Source organism: Lolium rigidum, chromosome 3 (assembly GCF_022539505.1).
Source record: "Lolium rigidum isolate FL_2022 chromosome 3, APGP_CSIRO_Lrig_0.1, whole genome shotgun sequence".
Taxonomy (NCBI): domain Eukaryota; kingdom Viridiplantae; phylum Streptophyta; class Magnoliopsida; order Poales; family Poaceae; genus Lolium; species Lolium rigidum.
The window spans coordinates 108,109,335-108,123,445 of NC_061510.1; the positions used below are offsets into that span (position 1 = coordinate 108,109,335).

General features: G+C 40.2%; 1 protein-coding gene across 7 annotated transcripts in view; it reads right to left on the bottom strand.

Annotated features, from left to right (window-relative positions):
- Positions 1-500: 500 nt before the first annotated feature.
- Positions 501-14,111, bottom strand: part of LOC124702131 (DNA (cytosine-5)-methyltransferase CMT2-like) — a 17,111-nt gene continuing 3,500 nt past the window's right edge. For 3 of the 7 annotated variants that reach the window (XM_047234238.1, XM_047234239.1, XM_047234234.1), the window contains 22 exons: positions 9,962-10,628; positions 9,397-9,721; positions 7,926-7,957; positions 7,742-7,835; positions 7,313-7,420; positions 7,045-7,164; positions 6,855-6,948; positions 6,360-6,553; positions 6,211-6,276; positions 5,871-6,104; positions 5,337-5,395; positions 5,202-5,268; positions 3,793-4,122; positions 3,610-3,678; positions 3,229-3,315; positions 3,063-3,150; positions 2,096-2,226; positions 1,915-2,019; positions 1,783-1,826; positions 1,621-1,690; positions 1,436-1,539; positions 501-1,088 (listed from right to left, as the gene is read on the bottom strand). In XM_047234238.1, the coding sequence (XP_047090194.1) occupies positions 917-1,088; positions 1,436-1,539; positions 1,621-1,690; positions 1,783-1,826; positions 1,915-2,019; positions 2,096-2,226; positions 3,063-3,150; positions 3,229-3,315; positions 3,610-3,678; positions 3,793-4,122; positions 5,202-5,268; positions 5,337-5,395; positions 5,871-6,104; positions 6,211-6,276; positions 6,360-6,553; positions 6,855-6,948; positions 7,045-7,164; positions 7,313-7,420; positions 7,742-7,835; positions 7,926-7,957; positions 9,397-9,721; positions 9,962-10,628 (3,260 nt within the window). In that variant the 3' untranslated portion in view covers positions 501-916. Of the gene's footprint in view, positions 1,089-1,435; positions 1,540-1,620; positions 1,691-1,782; positions 1,827-1,914; positions 2,020-2,095; positions 2,227-3,062; positions 3,151-3,228; positions 3,316-3,609; positions 3,679-3,792; positions 4,123-5,201; positions 5,269-5,336; positions 5,396-5,870; positions 6,105-6,210; positions 6,277-6,359; positions 6,554-6,854; positions 6,949-7,044; positions 7,165-7,312; positions 7,421-7,741; positions 7,836-7,925; positions 7,958-9,396; positions 9,722-9,961; positions 10,629-14,111 lie in introns of those variants that run through there. The other 4 variants (XM_047234236.1, XM_047234237.1, XM_047234235.1 and 1 more) reach the window with 4 other exon arrangements.

Sequence of the window (14,111 nt, forward strand, 5' to 3'; positions counted from 1 at the left end):
ATTAAATAGTACACAAGTTGTTCATAAATTTATATTCCTCCCAATATTTGTACTTCCTCTGGTTTTTTTAAAAAGCTTCGTAACTTTTCTAGATACAGATAAATCAATAGCTAAAACATGTCTATATATCTTCGTATCTAGACAAAGTTAAGAAACTTTGTTTCAAACAAAGGAGTTATGAAACATGCCTAATGTCCAAACTGTGAACCTTTGCTTTGTGTCATATGTTCGTTTCTTGGTCTGGAAAAAGACATGTCAAATCATGCTAGAATTCTCGTCAAATTTCGTGCTTACAACGCGGATAGCCGGATGAGTGCTGTAGTGGCAAAGAGTTAAACTGAAAAAGGAATGACCATATAGAGGTTGCCACTTAGTTGGTTGATTCAAAGAAGCTACTACATCCAAAATACAACTTGCAGTACATTTATTGAACTACTTACATAATTATTTTTGGTATGTTCACTCCCTGCTAAAAAATCTCAAATACAAACACCGACACATCAGATGATGTACATGCATTTTATTCCACTGACTACCGAACATGTCTATACATACATTCTTTCATAGTACAACAACAAAGTCTCTCTCGGCCCCAAACTTAGCCAGAGACCTTACTGGAGCCACCTACACCTACCTCCCTATGTGAGTTTCTAAGGAATACATGGAACTCTTTTACAGTACAACACAAGGTTCTCTCTGGAGAAACCTTACTGAGCCACTTATACCTGTCTTCATCAACTTTTAAAAAACTAGTGAAAATGTTACAAGATACAACATGTCAATGGAACGAATCAAGAATTATTTTAAAATGGGCATGACCTATTGGATATTCACAACCCTAACGATATTCACGACCATGAATCGCACGACCCAGCTTTTCTAGCAGAGAATGAACAGACAGATGTGGGTAAACAAGTCAACCGTCCACTCTGGAATATGTAGTATCTTCTATATTATGGGAGAACGCAAACTTGGGTGGTAGCGCCATGAGGGGATCATTTTCAATCTTGTTCAGATAGGCCATGGCCAAAGAATACCCAAGTGCACGGCCAACAGGTACGGCCACGGCATTTCCAATTTGGCGATACCTGCAGCCAGGTGTGTCACATGTTAACATTTGTGCTACAGGTTGGAAAAATTGACAATACCTAAACATTATGTGCTTTTCTATACATAATGAGAAATTGAAGTACTCAAACGTTTAGGTGGGAGTATAGGTCCTGGGTCGTCACAGTGCTAAGCACTAAAGAGATAGCAATGGTTAGGCTTAGGTCGTGGTGTGCTTGTGTTTTCTGTTGGTGCGGACCTGTTTGCTTCTTGCAGATGTGCTGCTCTTGTTGGCCTTCTAAGGCCTATTGAATTCTTTTCTTAATATATGTACATAAAGTTCTACAGCATGTTCAAAGCCTACATGAAAAAAAATGAGAACAATTACCTGTCTTTGACTGTTCCACGGAATCTGTAGCTATCAGGAAAACCTTGCAATCGAGCACTTTCACGAATAGTGAGCAGTCTGTCCTGTGCAGGATGTATCAAGGCCTGAAACATACTCTCTTAGTTTCTTAGGTGATATTTAAAATCATGGGCTAAGTAAATAATGAAGAAAGAATCGTAAGTAACCTGCATACGAGCATTTGGACACGTCAGCACAGTTCCAACTACCTCATCCCACCATAATCGGCCGAAAGGTCTAAAACGCATCATACAAGAAACAGTTCAATCAGAAACAGGAAGACGTATCTATGAAACAACAGTGTACTTTTAAAACCAATTGAAACCAACCTTAAGGATTTACCATCCTCATACGTTAGTATACAATCAAGCACCTGAAAAAAGAAAATAAGAATCACAACCTGGTGGTTTTTGTTTTAAATTGCACATATAGGGAAGTATGGTGCATCTTAAGCATCTTACCAGAGGACGACCAGATGGTAAAAGCACTCTATCCTTTGTTGGGTCTAATTTAGCTACATTGTCCGGACCAACTACAACTCCCGGAAGGTCTCTAAAATTAGCTCCCTGGAATAGGACTGGTGAGATTGAGAGGAATGTCTTGTCTAAGATGAAATCTGAGCATATAAGTGTCTTGCCAAACCTTTTTCTTGGGAATTTGCAACACCCTTAAGTAGTTGTCATTACCAAGTGCCAACGGCCGATGATCATACAATTTTGGCTTAGCTTTTTTTGACTTAGCTTTTGCAACATGAGATTTAGGACCCTGCACTTCTGCACACATAAGAGATTTATGCGAGAGTTTCATGCACAATTATGATGAAGTACCATCAACAGACTTGGTCAGTGCTAAATAAAAATTACAGAAATTATGTGAGGAAGCAAAACAAGTTTTCTTCTAATATTAGCTTATTACATCCCACGTGTCAATACTGGAGTAAGACAAATGGATATTGTTTGTACTCAACAGTCCAAAGGGAAAATATATAGTACAAGAACTCCAAGGGACACACCCAAACCCTAGACTGCTGGTAAAATAAAAACAATACCCTTTAGCACCACCCCTTCTGCTATCAATATTTTTTCAACTGAATTTTACTCCCTCCGTCCCATGGAACTTGTCTGAGGTTTGTCAAAATTTGGATGTATCTATATGCTATTTAGTGTCTGGATACATCCAAATCTAGACAAATTTCAAACAACTTTCGTGGGACGGAGGGAGTATTTATTATCCCTGAGTATTCCCCACCATTAGTACTGAATATATTTCGTTTTATGCAATACAACCCTGGGCCCTACCCTCCCCAACTGATCACGAAGTAAGCTTCTGAGAGTGTAGTTGTGCAGGGATGACTGCGTACCGTGGCATGGTGGATATGTACATTATCTGGACGACTCGACTTGACCCTCAAGTCGCATCAGACTTGCCTAAACAACCGTAAATCTTCCAATGTCAACAACTCGCGTTAAAAGAAAACATTAGGCTAAGCCTCATGCTGTCTTCCATCCGTTTTCTGGCCTAACACTGCGCGCACATAGTGCTGGCCCCACATGGTGTCGGGAATGATAAAACTACAAAGCATACAAGACATTAAAGTTTAGGTACCCACCAGATTTAAATGTTCGAATGTATCTTTGGTACTCTGTTTGAGGGCCCTTTACATATGCCATTTCATCACGACTTTCTTCGTTTCCCACCTACAAAGGTGTACAACAGCTTATGAAAAAAAAGGTTATTAAAATTAGAGGTTTAAGATCTCTAAGATTGTCAATTACTTTTGGAAGATCTGAAAGAATGTCCTCAAGGACAATTGGCTTCGCTAGTTGCCCTTTCGTGCTGTCAGACCACCCAACCAAATTACGCTACAAGATTTAAAAAAAAAAGTGTCACAATTGCACTAGAGGTCAAAGAATACTCTGCATCAACATGTGGAAATTCCCAGATGATGGATATGCAAAACAAGCAGATTACAACCCACAGAATGAGTGTAAATATACGAGACAGTACAAATGCAAGAGAAAGCATGTTCTGACTTATAACAGGATAATGATGTGAGATACAAAGAACGAACTGACACCCTTTCATATAAATGTATGGGTAAGGTGGGAACACGCTATATTTTTATCACAAACCAAATTCAGCCAGTTAACATTTACCTCAAAAGCCAAAGGGCAACCATTCTTCACAATCGCTTCATGTGTAGGCAGAGGAAATGGGGGCAATTTCTACATAGTAAAATTGGTAATAAGGTAACACCAAAGTAACTTTCCAATATCAGAAGATGAATTTGCTAGTAAGGCTCTCTCTGTCATAGTTCCCCAAGAAAAGACTGTACTTGCCTCCTCAGGATGACAGCCCAACAAAAATACACGCATCCGAAATTGTGGAAGACCATAACATCCAGCAGCCATGATCCCCAGTTTGGCTTGGTAATGCATAGAAATTAGGCGACTTAAAGCATATTTTGCAAGTGTCGCGTCAGCAAACTTCAATATATCAAGGACGTTTTCCATGTAGACATATTTGGGCCTCAAAAATTGCATGACATCCATAAAGACAATAATCTGCATGTTCTTCTCACACTTAAATGGTGCATCGAATTCTCTATTGCGGTTGTAGCCACTAATGCCTTGGCATGGTGGACCCCCGCATACAACATCAACATCACCCTGAAAATACACATAAGCAAAATATGAAAATAAACATTAACCAATGAGGCCATAGCAGGCATGTGTAATATCTAACTACCAGTATTGATATGAACGACAGAATTTTCCATGGAGTGAATTGATTCAATACATGGGCTTGAATACCACAAGAATTGTAGTGTTGTAATGTGATTATTGAATTGCATGCACCGGTTCAACCAAAAGTTCGAACTGATGGAGAAGGACGGGCAATATATTTCAACATGCATTCACCTGCCAGTTCCCCTAAAAGTTCAAACTAATAGAGAAGAGCAGGCAACATATGTCAATTATTATATAAGTGCAGTTTAAAAGCAATAATATGTCATATTTATCTTAAAATTTTCCTTTCTAACCCTAAAGTACGGAACGAGGCTGCTTTTCAATCCAAAAATGTTCTAGATTGAATGGGGAGGACAAAAGCTTTCTAGATTGTAACCTTGAAGTATCAAAGCCGTCTAGCAGTTTTCACCTCGACTAGTTCTAGGGCAGTTGTTACAGACAATGATGCAACATATATGTCACATTACCCAAGACATCCAGAACGGTTCACTCTTCGCCCTCTGAGTTACTCCTTTCACAGAATTTACTGTAAAGGTTAAAAAATTGGAAGTTTTGGATTTCATAATCATGCTCCCAATTATTTATATGCTCATTTATCAACTACTAACAAATCTACAGATTGCAGCCAGTATCTATAACCATTATTACAAACTCAGAGAGATGTGCCACGCGCCTGGTATAGCTTTGATGTGATACACATTATGATGGATCCCACATGGAATGAAGAATTGATGTCATTTATCATTTATTTAAAACATAACATCGCAGCACAAAGAGATGCATAGCCACAAAGGACAATTCTGCATCATGTCAAAATTGCATAGTTTAGGTCTTGCAATGTGGCCTTGGATCTCTATTCTGGAGGTCACTGATTGAACTGGACTTGAATTTGTATCAATATTCGGTTTCCTTTTTTTTGGGTGGGGGGTTAGTCTAGTAGTATCATATACTCAGTAAACTCAGATTCACCAAAGCCGACTCTGAAGAATAGCACTCACAGGAAGTGGTAGTATCTTCTGCTTATGACCCTCAATAACGAAATCCCTAATTGCATCAGTGCAGTTCCTGCATTAATAAAGTCGAACAGTTCATATTACGTGAAATGGATCGTGGTAAGAATAATTTTTGCATACCCTAATCCTTCAATTGGCTCCCATGTGTCATCATTAGGGCCATAACCCTTCCAACGGACCTGGATACATATTGCGTAGTAAAATAGCACGTTTAGTTCAGAATAAAAGCGATATATGAACAAAAAGAAGAAAAGTATGTGATCTACGCACAAATGAAAGAGCATGCTAGGTTAAGGCAAGAGAGTGAACTTATTTGATAATCTGAATGCACACAAGGAAATCAATATGTTCTGTCATGGGTACAAAAATTAAAGTATTTGGTGGCCTCTTCAAGAAGTATGACTATTCAGGGCCCCCACCATAGTGGAGGGTTATTTATAGGGACTAAAGTGACCTATAGTGTTATCTTCTAGCCTAGTTTGGACTGAACCTAATGAGGCCTGTTTATCCCATCGAAAACACAACAAAATAGTGCAGGAGTAATTACTGTTAATTCGATCAAAAAGGAATTTAGGGATTTGGAATTTCTGCTTGTGCTGATAAATCTGACAGGTGATTACCATAAATGTAAGGAGGAAACTAATCATTACAAACCTTAAAATATAAGCACCGTTTTCTGACATTATTGAGATCACCATAGCAAATATCAACTAGCTTCCATACTTCAAGCTCTTCGGGAGGGACTGAAGACTCGTCTGGAATTCCATTGCTGGATTCTGGTAAAGCATCAGCCTGGTCCTTTACTTCACTTTGCCTCACATATTGTTTGCATAATTTTTGCCATTCTTTCAGCAATTCAAGGAAATCGTCGGTAGTTTCATTCCGGACCTATTTAGCAGAATGTCAGTGTTTAGACATGGGCCAGAAAAATAGCATTAAAACTCTATTGAAAGAAAATATAGCATGGGCCATGAACTGATTAAAGTCATAGTACCCGAGTTTCTGGATGATTCAATCTGAAGCTTTCACATGCAACTTCATCATTATCAACAGCCCATCTCTGTAATCAATGAGCAAAACATTCACAAAGCATGCACTCTTACTAAGTTATAGCACATATAATATGTCGTGTAACAGAAGTACCGTCACAAGATTCACACCACCAACATTAGCCCCAAGACAAAGTCCAGTTGACATTCCACCACAACCGCAGTAGAGATCTAGCAAAGAGAGATCCTTCTTATTTGGTACAGGAGACTTTTGCTTCTTACTGAAGTCAACCTTTTTCATATTGATACTACTTACGTGACTTGACTGCAATTTGGCATGCATATCTCCTGCATTTCGTAAAACAAAGTCATAATGCTGAGATAAGCTCATAACAATAATAAAAACAGAAGATACAGCAAAAACTACACAAAAAAATTACAAAACCATATATTTTGAAATTTCAGAAACTATGACCAGAATGAAAATGATAATAATAATGATAAATCTGAAAACTACTTGGAACAAATGCAAAATGTTGAGAGCAGCTTTCAAATATAAGCCATGATTGGTTGGCATTATAAAGCATTTCCCGTCTCTTTCATTCAGAGTATAGCCATGTATGTATCACTGTTGTTTGAGAACACAGACCCATTTCCAAGGTAGAGAAAGTACTGTAGTCCGGAGAGTACTTCATGTCATAGTAATATTGGGATGGAGATATCGACTTTGACTCTTTATCAACCTGTAACATAAACAAAAATTCATACTTCTCACTGGAAAAAAATTCAGCATACCAGTCATTACACGAAAATATCTAAGATGCAAGATGAAGCCATACACAAGGAGAAACTTGCACAATTGAAATTTTGGAGACAATACAGTCTAGTGAATTGTCATCCTTCAGATCTGAGTAAAAGAGCCTCCTTGGGTCATGAGACTGTGCTTGGTTTTCCATGATCTGAGAGATCGAATAAGAAGTCGAAAGCATGGTTAGAGATCCTATGACATAAACCTAATCTCACTATAAAGTTTCATAGTTATAACATGAAAATGGTTCTTCAAGACATGTGTAGCTCTCCGTCAAACAGCAAGGCAACATAACTTACCGTGTCTTCAGCTCTGAAAAACCATTGCACTCTGCAGTAACGTTCACCGGTAACTGTTTCAAAAAACTCGAGTATTCTGCTTATGTAATTTGGTTTTCCTTCTGGACCCTGCAAAAAATCAACCCTGTTAGGGTTGTACAACAAGTGTCTGATACCATGGTAAATGTTCAATACTATAACGAAATAGCAAAGTCATGTTAGCTATACTTCACAGTCAAGCATCAGTTCTAGATAAACGTAGATAAAGATTCTGCAAATAAAATGTGCATGAACTTGATCACTTAGATACAACACTCAAAAAATGGGAAAAGGATATATAAGACTGATCACTGAGTAATATTTTCAGATACTTGTTTGAAACATTTAATGAGTTAAAAATCCATGAAAATGAAGAGGCACAAGCCATAAAGATACATATAGGAAACTCACTTTCACAAATGCACAATCTCCAATGCAAAAAGTAGATCCAGATATGCTGGCTTGCAAATAGTGACATTTAACTTCCAAGACAGCATCGGCAGCACTGTAATGTAAGGTAGGATGTATTGGTGTTAGCCTAGTAACAGGAGTAAGTTAATCAGAAAGCAAAAAAGATAACACATTGTGTGCTCACTTTGCAAGCAGTTGGATATCGCTCCTCATATCCTTCAAACAGAGAAACGACAAACACAAAAACGTTACTTGCATAAAACTCAATTGTTACAAATACAACATAAGGTAGACTATAAACTTGTAGTATGTAGTAGTACAAGAATTAACAAATTTCATATAAAAATACAAGAACTACAGAATTTATGTAAGAAGCTACTCCCTCCGATTCATATTACTTGTCGCTAGTATGGATGTATCTAGAACTAAAATGTGTCTAGATACATCTATATTAGAGACAATTACTACGGATCGGAGGGAGTATAAACTACGTAGCCAACATGTCTGGGAAACCCTTATTACAAGATTTCGCTATTGTCCACACAGAGAAATGGTTAGTTTCTTCCTGTTTTTTCATAAAATTTCTCCTTAGTTCTGTGTTTCCTACACAAGTAAATCCTTCATTGGATTGAACTTTATTTTTTTGAGAAAACACAAAGGTTGTTACTCGTTATACTGAATAGGTAAAAATTGGGCTGAACCTTCATCTAGTCAACCTCACTAGTGATGTCTATCCAGATTTAAGAACTTTGTTCACTTCTGTTACCATATTAAACTCAATATCCATTGTTCAAACCGTTGTTTAAATTTATTTGTGACTCATGTGTCCCTAGCTGGCTAGCTGCATACAAGATAGACTTGCAAAAACGAATGATCAAGGATTCAAGGGTCCATTTTCTGGGTTTGAAATTAAAATACTTTCTCATTCAAAAGCATGGTGGCTTCCAATTTCCATAGTGCATATTGGACTAAGTAGCAGAAATATTACCTACAGATATAACCGTAACCTGTACTGGAGCAAACAGAATGGTTGGAATTATTATAAAATTACATGATTATATTGATATAGGGAGCAGAGATTTCGGGGTGTTAACTCTTACAGAAACACAACTTGTACTCCCTTGAGGCCCTAGTCCAGTGTATATACACATACAGATGTGGTAAATATGCAGAGAAAAACCTCATAAACATGGGCATTGTACAGCTAATATGGAAACTATATAAATCTCTAGCATTAATGCTTATCTTCCCTATTTGTTGCTACTTGATACTAACCATCATGTTGGCACTTGCTACAATCCATCATATACGTCTAATATGTATGCCTGTTTGACATGTGTGCCTTCTGATGTCGCCTACATGCTTGAATATTTTTGCTAGGAAGGTATTGCTGCATGTGTACTAATCTGCGGTGTATTGTTATATTTGTGGTTGTGTACTGCTGAATGAACACATGAATATAGTTCTAGTAAACAATTCCTACTCTTGGCGAGTCTAAACGTCAAACAACACTATTTATTTATTCTCAATCAATCTACAACAACAAATATCTCGTTCTTATGTTTCACTATAACAATATCTTGTTCAGTCGTTCTTATATCATTTATATGATGATGCAGCCGTGCAAAGAGCAGGTAGTGGAGCCAAGTGCCTACCTTCTCCACAAAGTGATGATTCTTCTCGTAGCGATGAGGCCACCTCTGCCTAGCCTCCTCCTCCGGCACTGCCTCCCCCACAAAACAACAGGATCCATCATCACTTTCCACCATCTCTGAATCAACCAAATTCTTATCCAAGATAACTTTTGCACTATTGCTCGGATCTGGCATCATTGTGACACTTGGCGATTCGCAAATTAGGCCACTATTTTTCTTGCTTGGATCTGGCATCATTGTGACACTAGGCGATTCACAAATTGAGCCACTATTTTTCTTTGTCCTCTTCAAATTTGGCGAGCATTTACCTCTCGAGCCCCTCAACCTCTTTGCCCTTACAAGCTTAGTAAATTTTCCATCTGGCTCTTTGGGTATCTCAGTTACCACTTGTGACTCTGCACTCAGTAGCCCCGAATGGCACGGTACAACACCAGTATTATCCACTCTCTCTAATGGCGAGTTCTTTACAATGTCAAGATCATACTTGCTAGGTGGTAAATGCGGATAAGACTCTGGCCCTTTGGGTACCTCAGTTACCACTTGTGACTCTGTCGAGCCCCTTAACCTCTTTGCCCTTACAGGCTTAGAAAGTTTTCCATCTGGCTCTTTGGGTACCTCAGTTACCACTTGTGACTCTGCACTCAGTAGCCCAGAATTGCACGGTACAACACCAGTATTATCCACTCTCTCTAATGGGGAGTTCTTTACAGTGTCAAGATCATACTTGCTAGGTGGTAAATGCGGATTAGACTCTGGCCCTTTGGGTACCTCAGTTACCACTTGTGACTCTGTTGAGCCCCTCAACCTCTTTGCCCTTACAGGCTTAGAAAGTTTTCCATCTGGCTCTTTGGGTACCTCAGTTACCACTTGTGACTCTGCACTCAGTAGCCCCGAATTGCACGGTACAACACCAGTATTATCCACTCTCTCTAATGGCGAGTTCTTTACATTGTCAAGATCATACTTGCTAGGTGGTAAATGCGGATTAGACTCTGGCTCTTTGGGTACCTCATTTACCACTTGTGACTCTGTTGAGCCCCTCAACCTCTTTGCCCTTACAGGCTTAGAAAGTTTTCCATCTAGTTCTTTGGGTACCTCAGTTACCACTTGTGACTCTGCACTCAGTAGCCCCAAATTGCACGGTACAACATCAGTATTATCCACTCTCTCTAATGGCGAGTTCTTTACAGTGTCAAGATCATACTTGCTAGGTGGTGAATGCGGATAAGGCTCTGTTTTATGCATTGGAGGTTCACTGTTTACCACTGGCGAAATAGGTGGTAACCTGCCTGAACCCACTGATGATGCCTTTGAAGCCATCCTAGTCTTCTTTGGAGCACGAACAGATACTGCTCCCCGCTTTATGGACCTATAATTCACCGCTGGTAAAGCCACCACAACCTGAATGTTTAGACCACCTCGTTTGTTCTCATTGCCACTGGAGCTGCTTTTCCTCTTAACAATTTCTGGTGATCCTCTGTTGGGCAAGTCACCTGTGTCAGGTGCAGTAGTGGTAGTCTCTTTGACCAGCTTACCTGTTGTGTCTGGTGCAGTAGTGGTGGTTTCTTTGGTCGGCTTACCAATGTTGTCTGGTGTAGTAGTGGTGTTATCTTTGATCGGCTTACCAGCGTTGCCTGGTGCAGTAGTGGTGGTCTCTTTGATTGGCTTGCATACTGCATCTGGTGTAGTAGTGGTGGCCTCTTTGATCGGCTTACCCACAGAGCGCCGCTTGGAAGCTCTAAATGAGTATTCATTCGATTCTGGAGGTGCGGCATTTGTTGCCACTGTGATTTTGGAAGCTCCAAATGAGTATTCATTCGAATCTGGGGGTGCGACATTTGCTGCCACTGTGGTTGTCGCAATCTTCTGTGATCCCCAAAGAGATTTGGCATCTGTACTGATGGCACCTGAGGTACCACAACCGTCGACATTGGCCCCGGGGTCATACTCTGCGTTCAAATCAACAGCAGCCATGCTTGCTGAGGCAATTTTCTCTGAAGCAGAGCAATAGTTGGAAGCATCCTCTGTCTCCAAACGAACCAAATCGGCATCGTCCCCAGAAGTTGCAGGAGGCGATGGCATGGTGTTCAGCGTGCACTCCGGTGCACTCTCCTGTAGATTAGCTTCCAAACAAGCCGGCGGCGGCGATGGTACAGACTCCGGCACCGGCGCGGAGATGTCGGAGATGAATACGAGCTTTTCCCGCATGTCTACGGCAACCGGAGTAGACGGAGATTCCGGCATAGGTGAATAATGATCGAGCGGCCTCACCTCGGGAGCGCCTTCGGAAGAATCAGACGCGGGGAGGTCGAACACCGCGAAGCCCGGCGCCGCGGTGGGCGGAGATAGCGCCCGGGTGGAGCCCTCGCCGGCGACGAGCCCCGTTGACCTCCACGCGGCGCCATCCCAGGGACCTCCTCCGTCATCCACCAGGGGCTCCGGGTCTGCCACAGCGGCGGCGAACTCGGCGCTGACGTCGAACTCCCTTGGCGGTGACCACATGGGCTCCAGCTCCTCCGGGGTGCCGAAGAGGAGCGACCACAGGGGCTCGAGCCCGCGCGCCGAATCCTCCGTCCGCCTGCTCTCCGCCCGGCCCGGCGTCGGCCGCCGGGGAGCCATCGGCGACCGGAGGCGGGGAGGGGGGCGAGATGGGGTTGTGGGGCGGAGTTTCCATGGGGCGGTGACCGGACCGAGCAGCCCAAGTTAGGTAAGTCAATAGATATCGGCCATAACTAAAACTGAGCTGTCAGTAGTGAGCTGAGCTCACCAGGGAAATGCAAACGTGGCACCAAGTTAGGTAAGTCAATAGATATGGCCATAACCCAAGAGCACTGGTCCAGTGGGACAAATTCTAATGTCAAAATAATCTGAAACAAAATTGATTTTTCAAGTGTTAAAAACACAAGAGCGTATAAGACCTCGAGTTCTTTTGTGTATTTATTAATACACAAAATAAATCTTGCACCTTACCCGCAAAAAAGGATTAATCTTGCACCCTATGCAAAAAGACAAATGTGTTTTTTTTCCTTTCTTAGAAGGAAAAGATGAGCCCGAAGCGCAGATTGGTATTTCAGCTCGTGAGCAAATTACAGCGTGTATTATTTAGTTTGGCATTAATTATACAATTAGGCTACTCAGTTTGGTCTTAGATGTCGTGTAGGACCACATATGACCTTGGTAGGATTAGCTATATTCACAATAAAATTGTTTTTGCAGTCTATACTCATGCATTTTGCAACCTACCTTTTGCTCTCGTTTCTCTTCCCTCGCATTCCCATCTTTAGTGTTATAACAAGGCTACTCGTGGACAAAGGAGCTATAATAAAGAAGAAGAAAACAAGACACACATGTTTTGGTTTGGTGTTAGTATGTCGATTCAGTTTTTTGTAAATAAAAATGATCTTAAGATCGGGCACAAAGGTTTACGAACATCTATAATCACATTCATATTCACATGGGCCCAACATTGCTCACCATGCATTATCCAACAAGGATATTAAAAAAAGCATGAGATAAACAACATGTGATCTATTCCGGGATTCTTAGGTGGTTAGTCCGTCGACACTGGGGCTGAGACCGCACCATATTTCCACCCCCTCCACACACACACACACACACACAAATCAAGATAGATTGTTTTTCTGGTAAACATAACCATTTTAGACTTTCATAGACTTGTTAAAAAAATCTTTTCAACCAATTACTTCTTTGTTCGATAAAACTTAAGTCTCCATGAAAAAACTACTATATTACATCTACAATCTAGATCGAAGGTATCAACGGGTTTGTTGAAGCACAGTTTCATGGAAGTATTCTCCCAATCGTATATCGTCTTGGTGAGTTTGTGTCGGTCGCATATGAGGTGTCACTAGTTTTCAGTGAACTGATTGCAAGGATTGTGATTGAAGAACATGAAAATGAATTGTATGGTGAAAGATTCATTGAGTAGAGGTTGCAAATAAATAACATTAAAGTAAAATGTTAAATGTAAAAGGTTGGTTGTTTGTTTCGTGCAGAAGAGAAGTTAGGTGGGAAAATATTTAGCTCATGACGATTGTAGATGTACCATGTGGACTAAATATGTAATAAATACTTTTCATATTGAATGGTTGTTAGATGTGTCACCCTTGTATAATAAACTCCTACTATTCAAATTGTTTGCCACTATTGTACCGCTTTGTGTTATGTAAGATCAGACCACCACTTAATGTTTGTTGGTTTTATGTGTTCTTTTATTATCTTTGCTCCTTGCTGCCTGCCACCTAAGGCCTTCTCCAATGCATGTCTCTTAGCGCGCTATCATACGCAAAGTAATGATGTGACACCATAATTAATGATGAAGGAGATGGTTGTTATATCTTAGCTAAAGATACAACACTTGCACGCGGCCATATGCAAAATACATTTCTAAGCTAATCACATGCATGTGTGAGCCCAAAGTCATTAAATTAAATACAACACTAAGAAACCCTCGATGCATTGTGATTGTTATCTCTTAACATGCATAGTTACCTATAATAACGTGGTAAGAAAATGATGCACTGTGAAAGGCCTAAGGCCACGGATTCACTAAACATTAAAAATAATAACAGAAAATTTACATTTACTAAACATACAATATTTTCAATTTTCACAATTCCTGCAATCTGAAACAAGATGGTACTGATATTTGAAATGCTGCCCTTAAACTCGTTGCTTAGCCACATATAATTTGC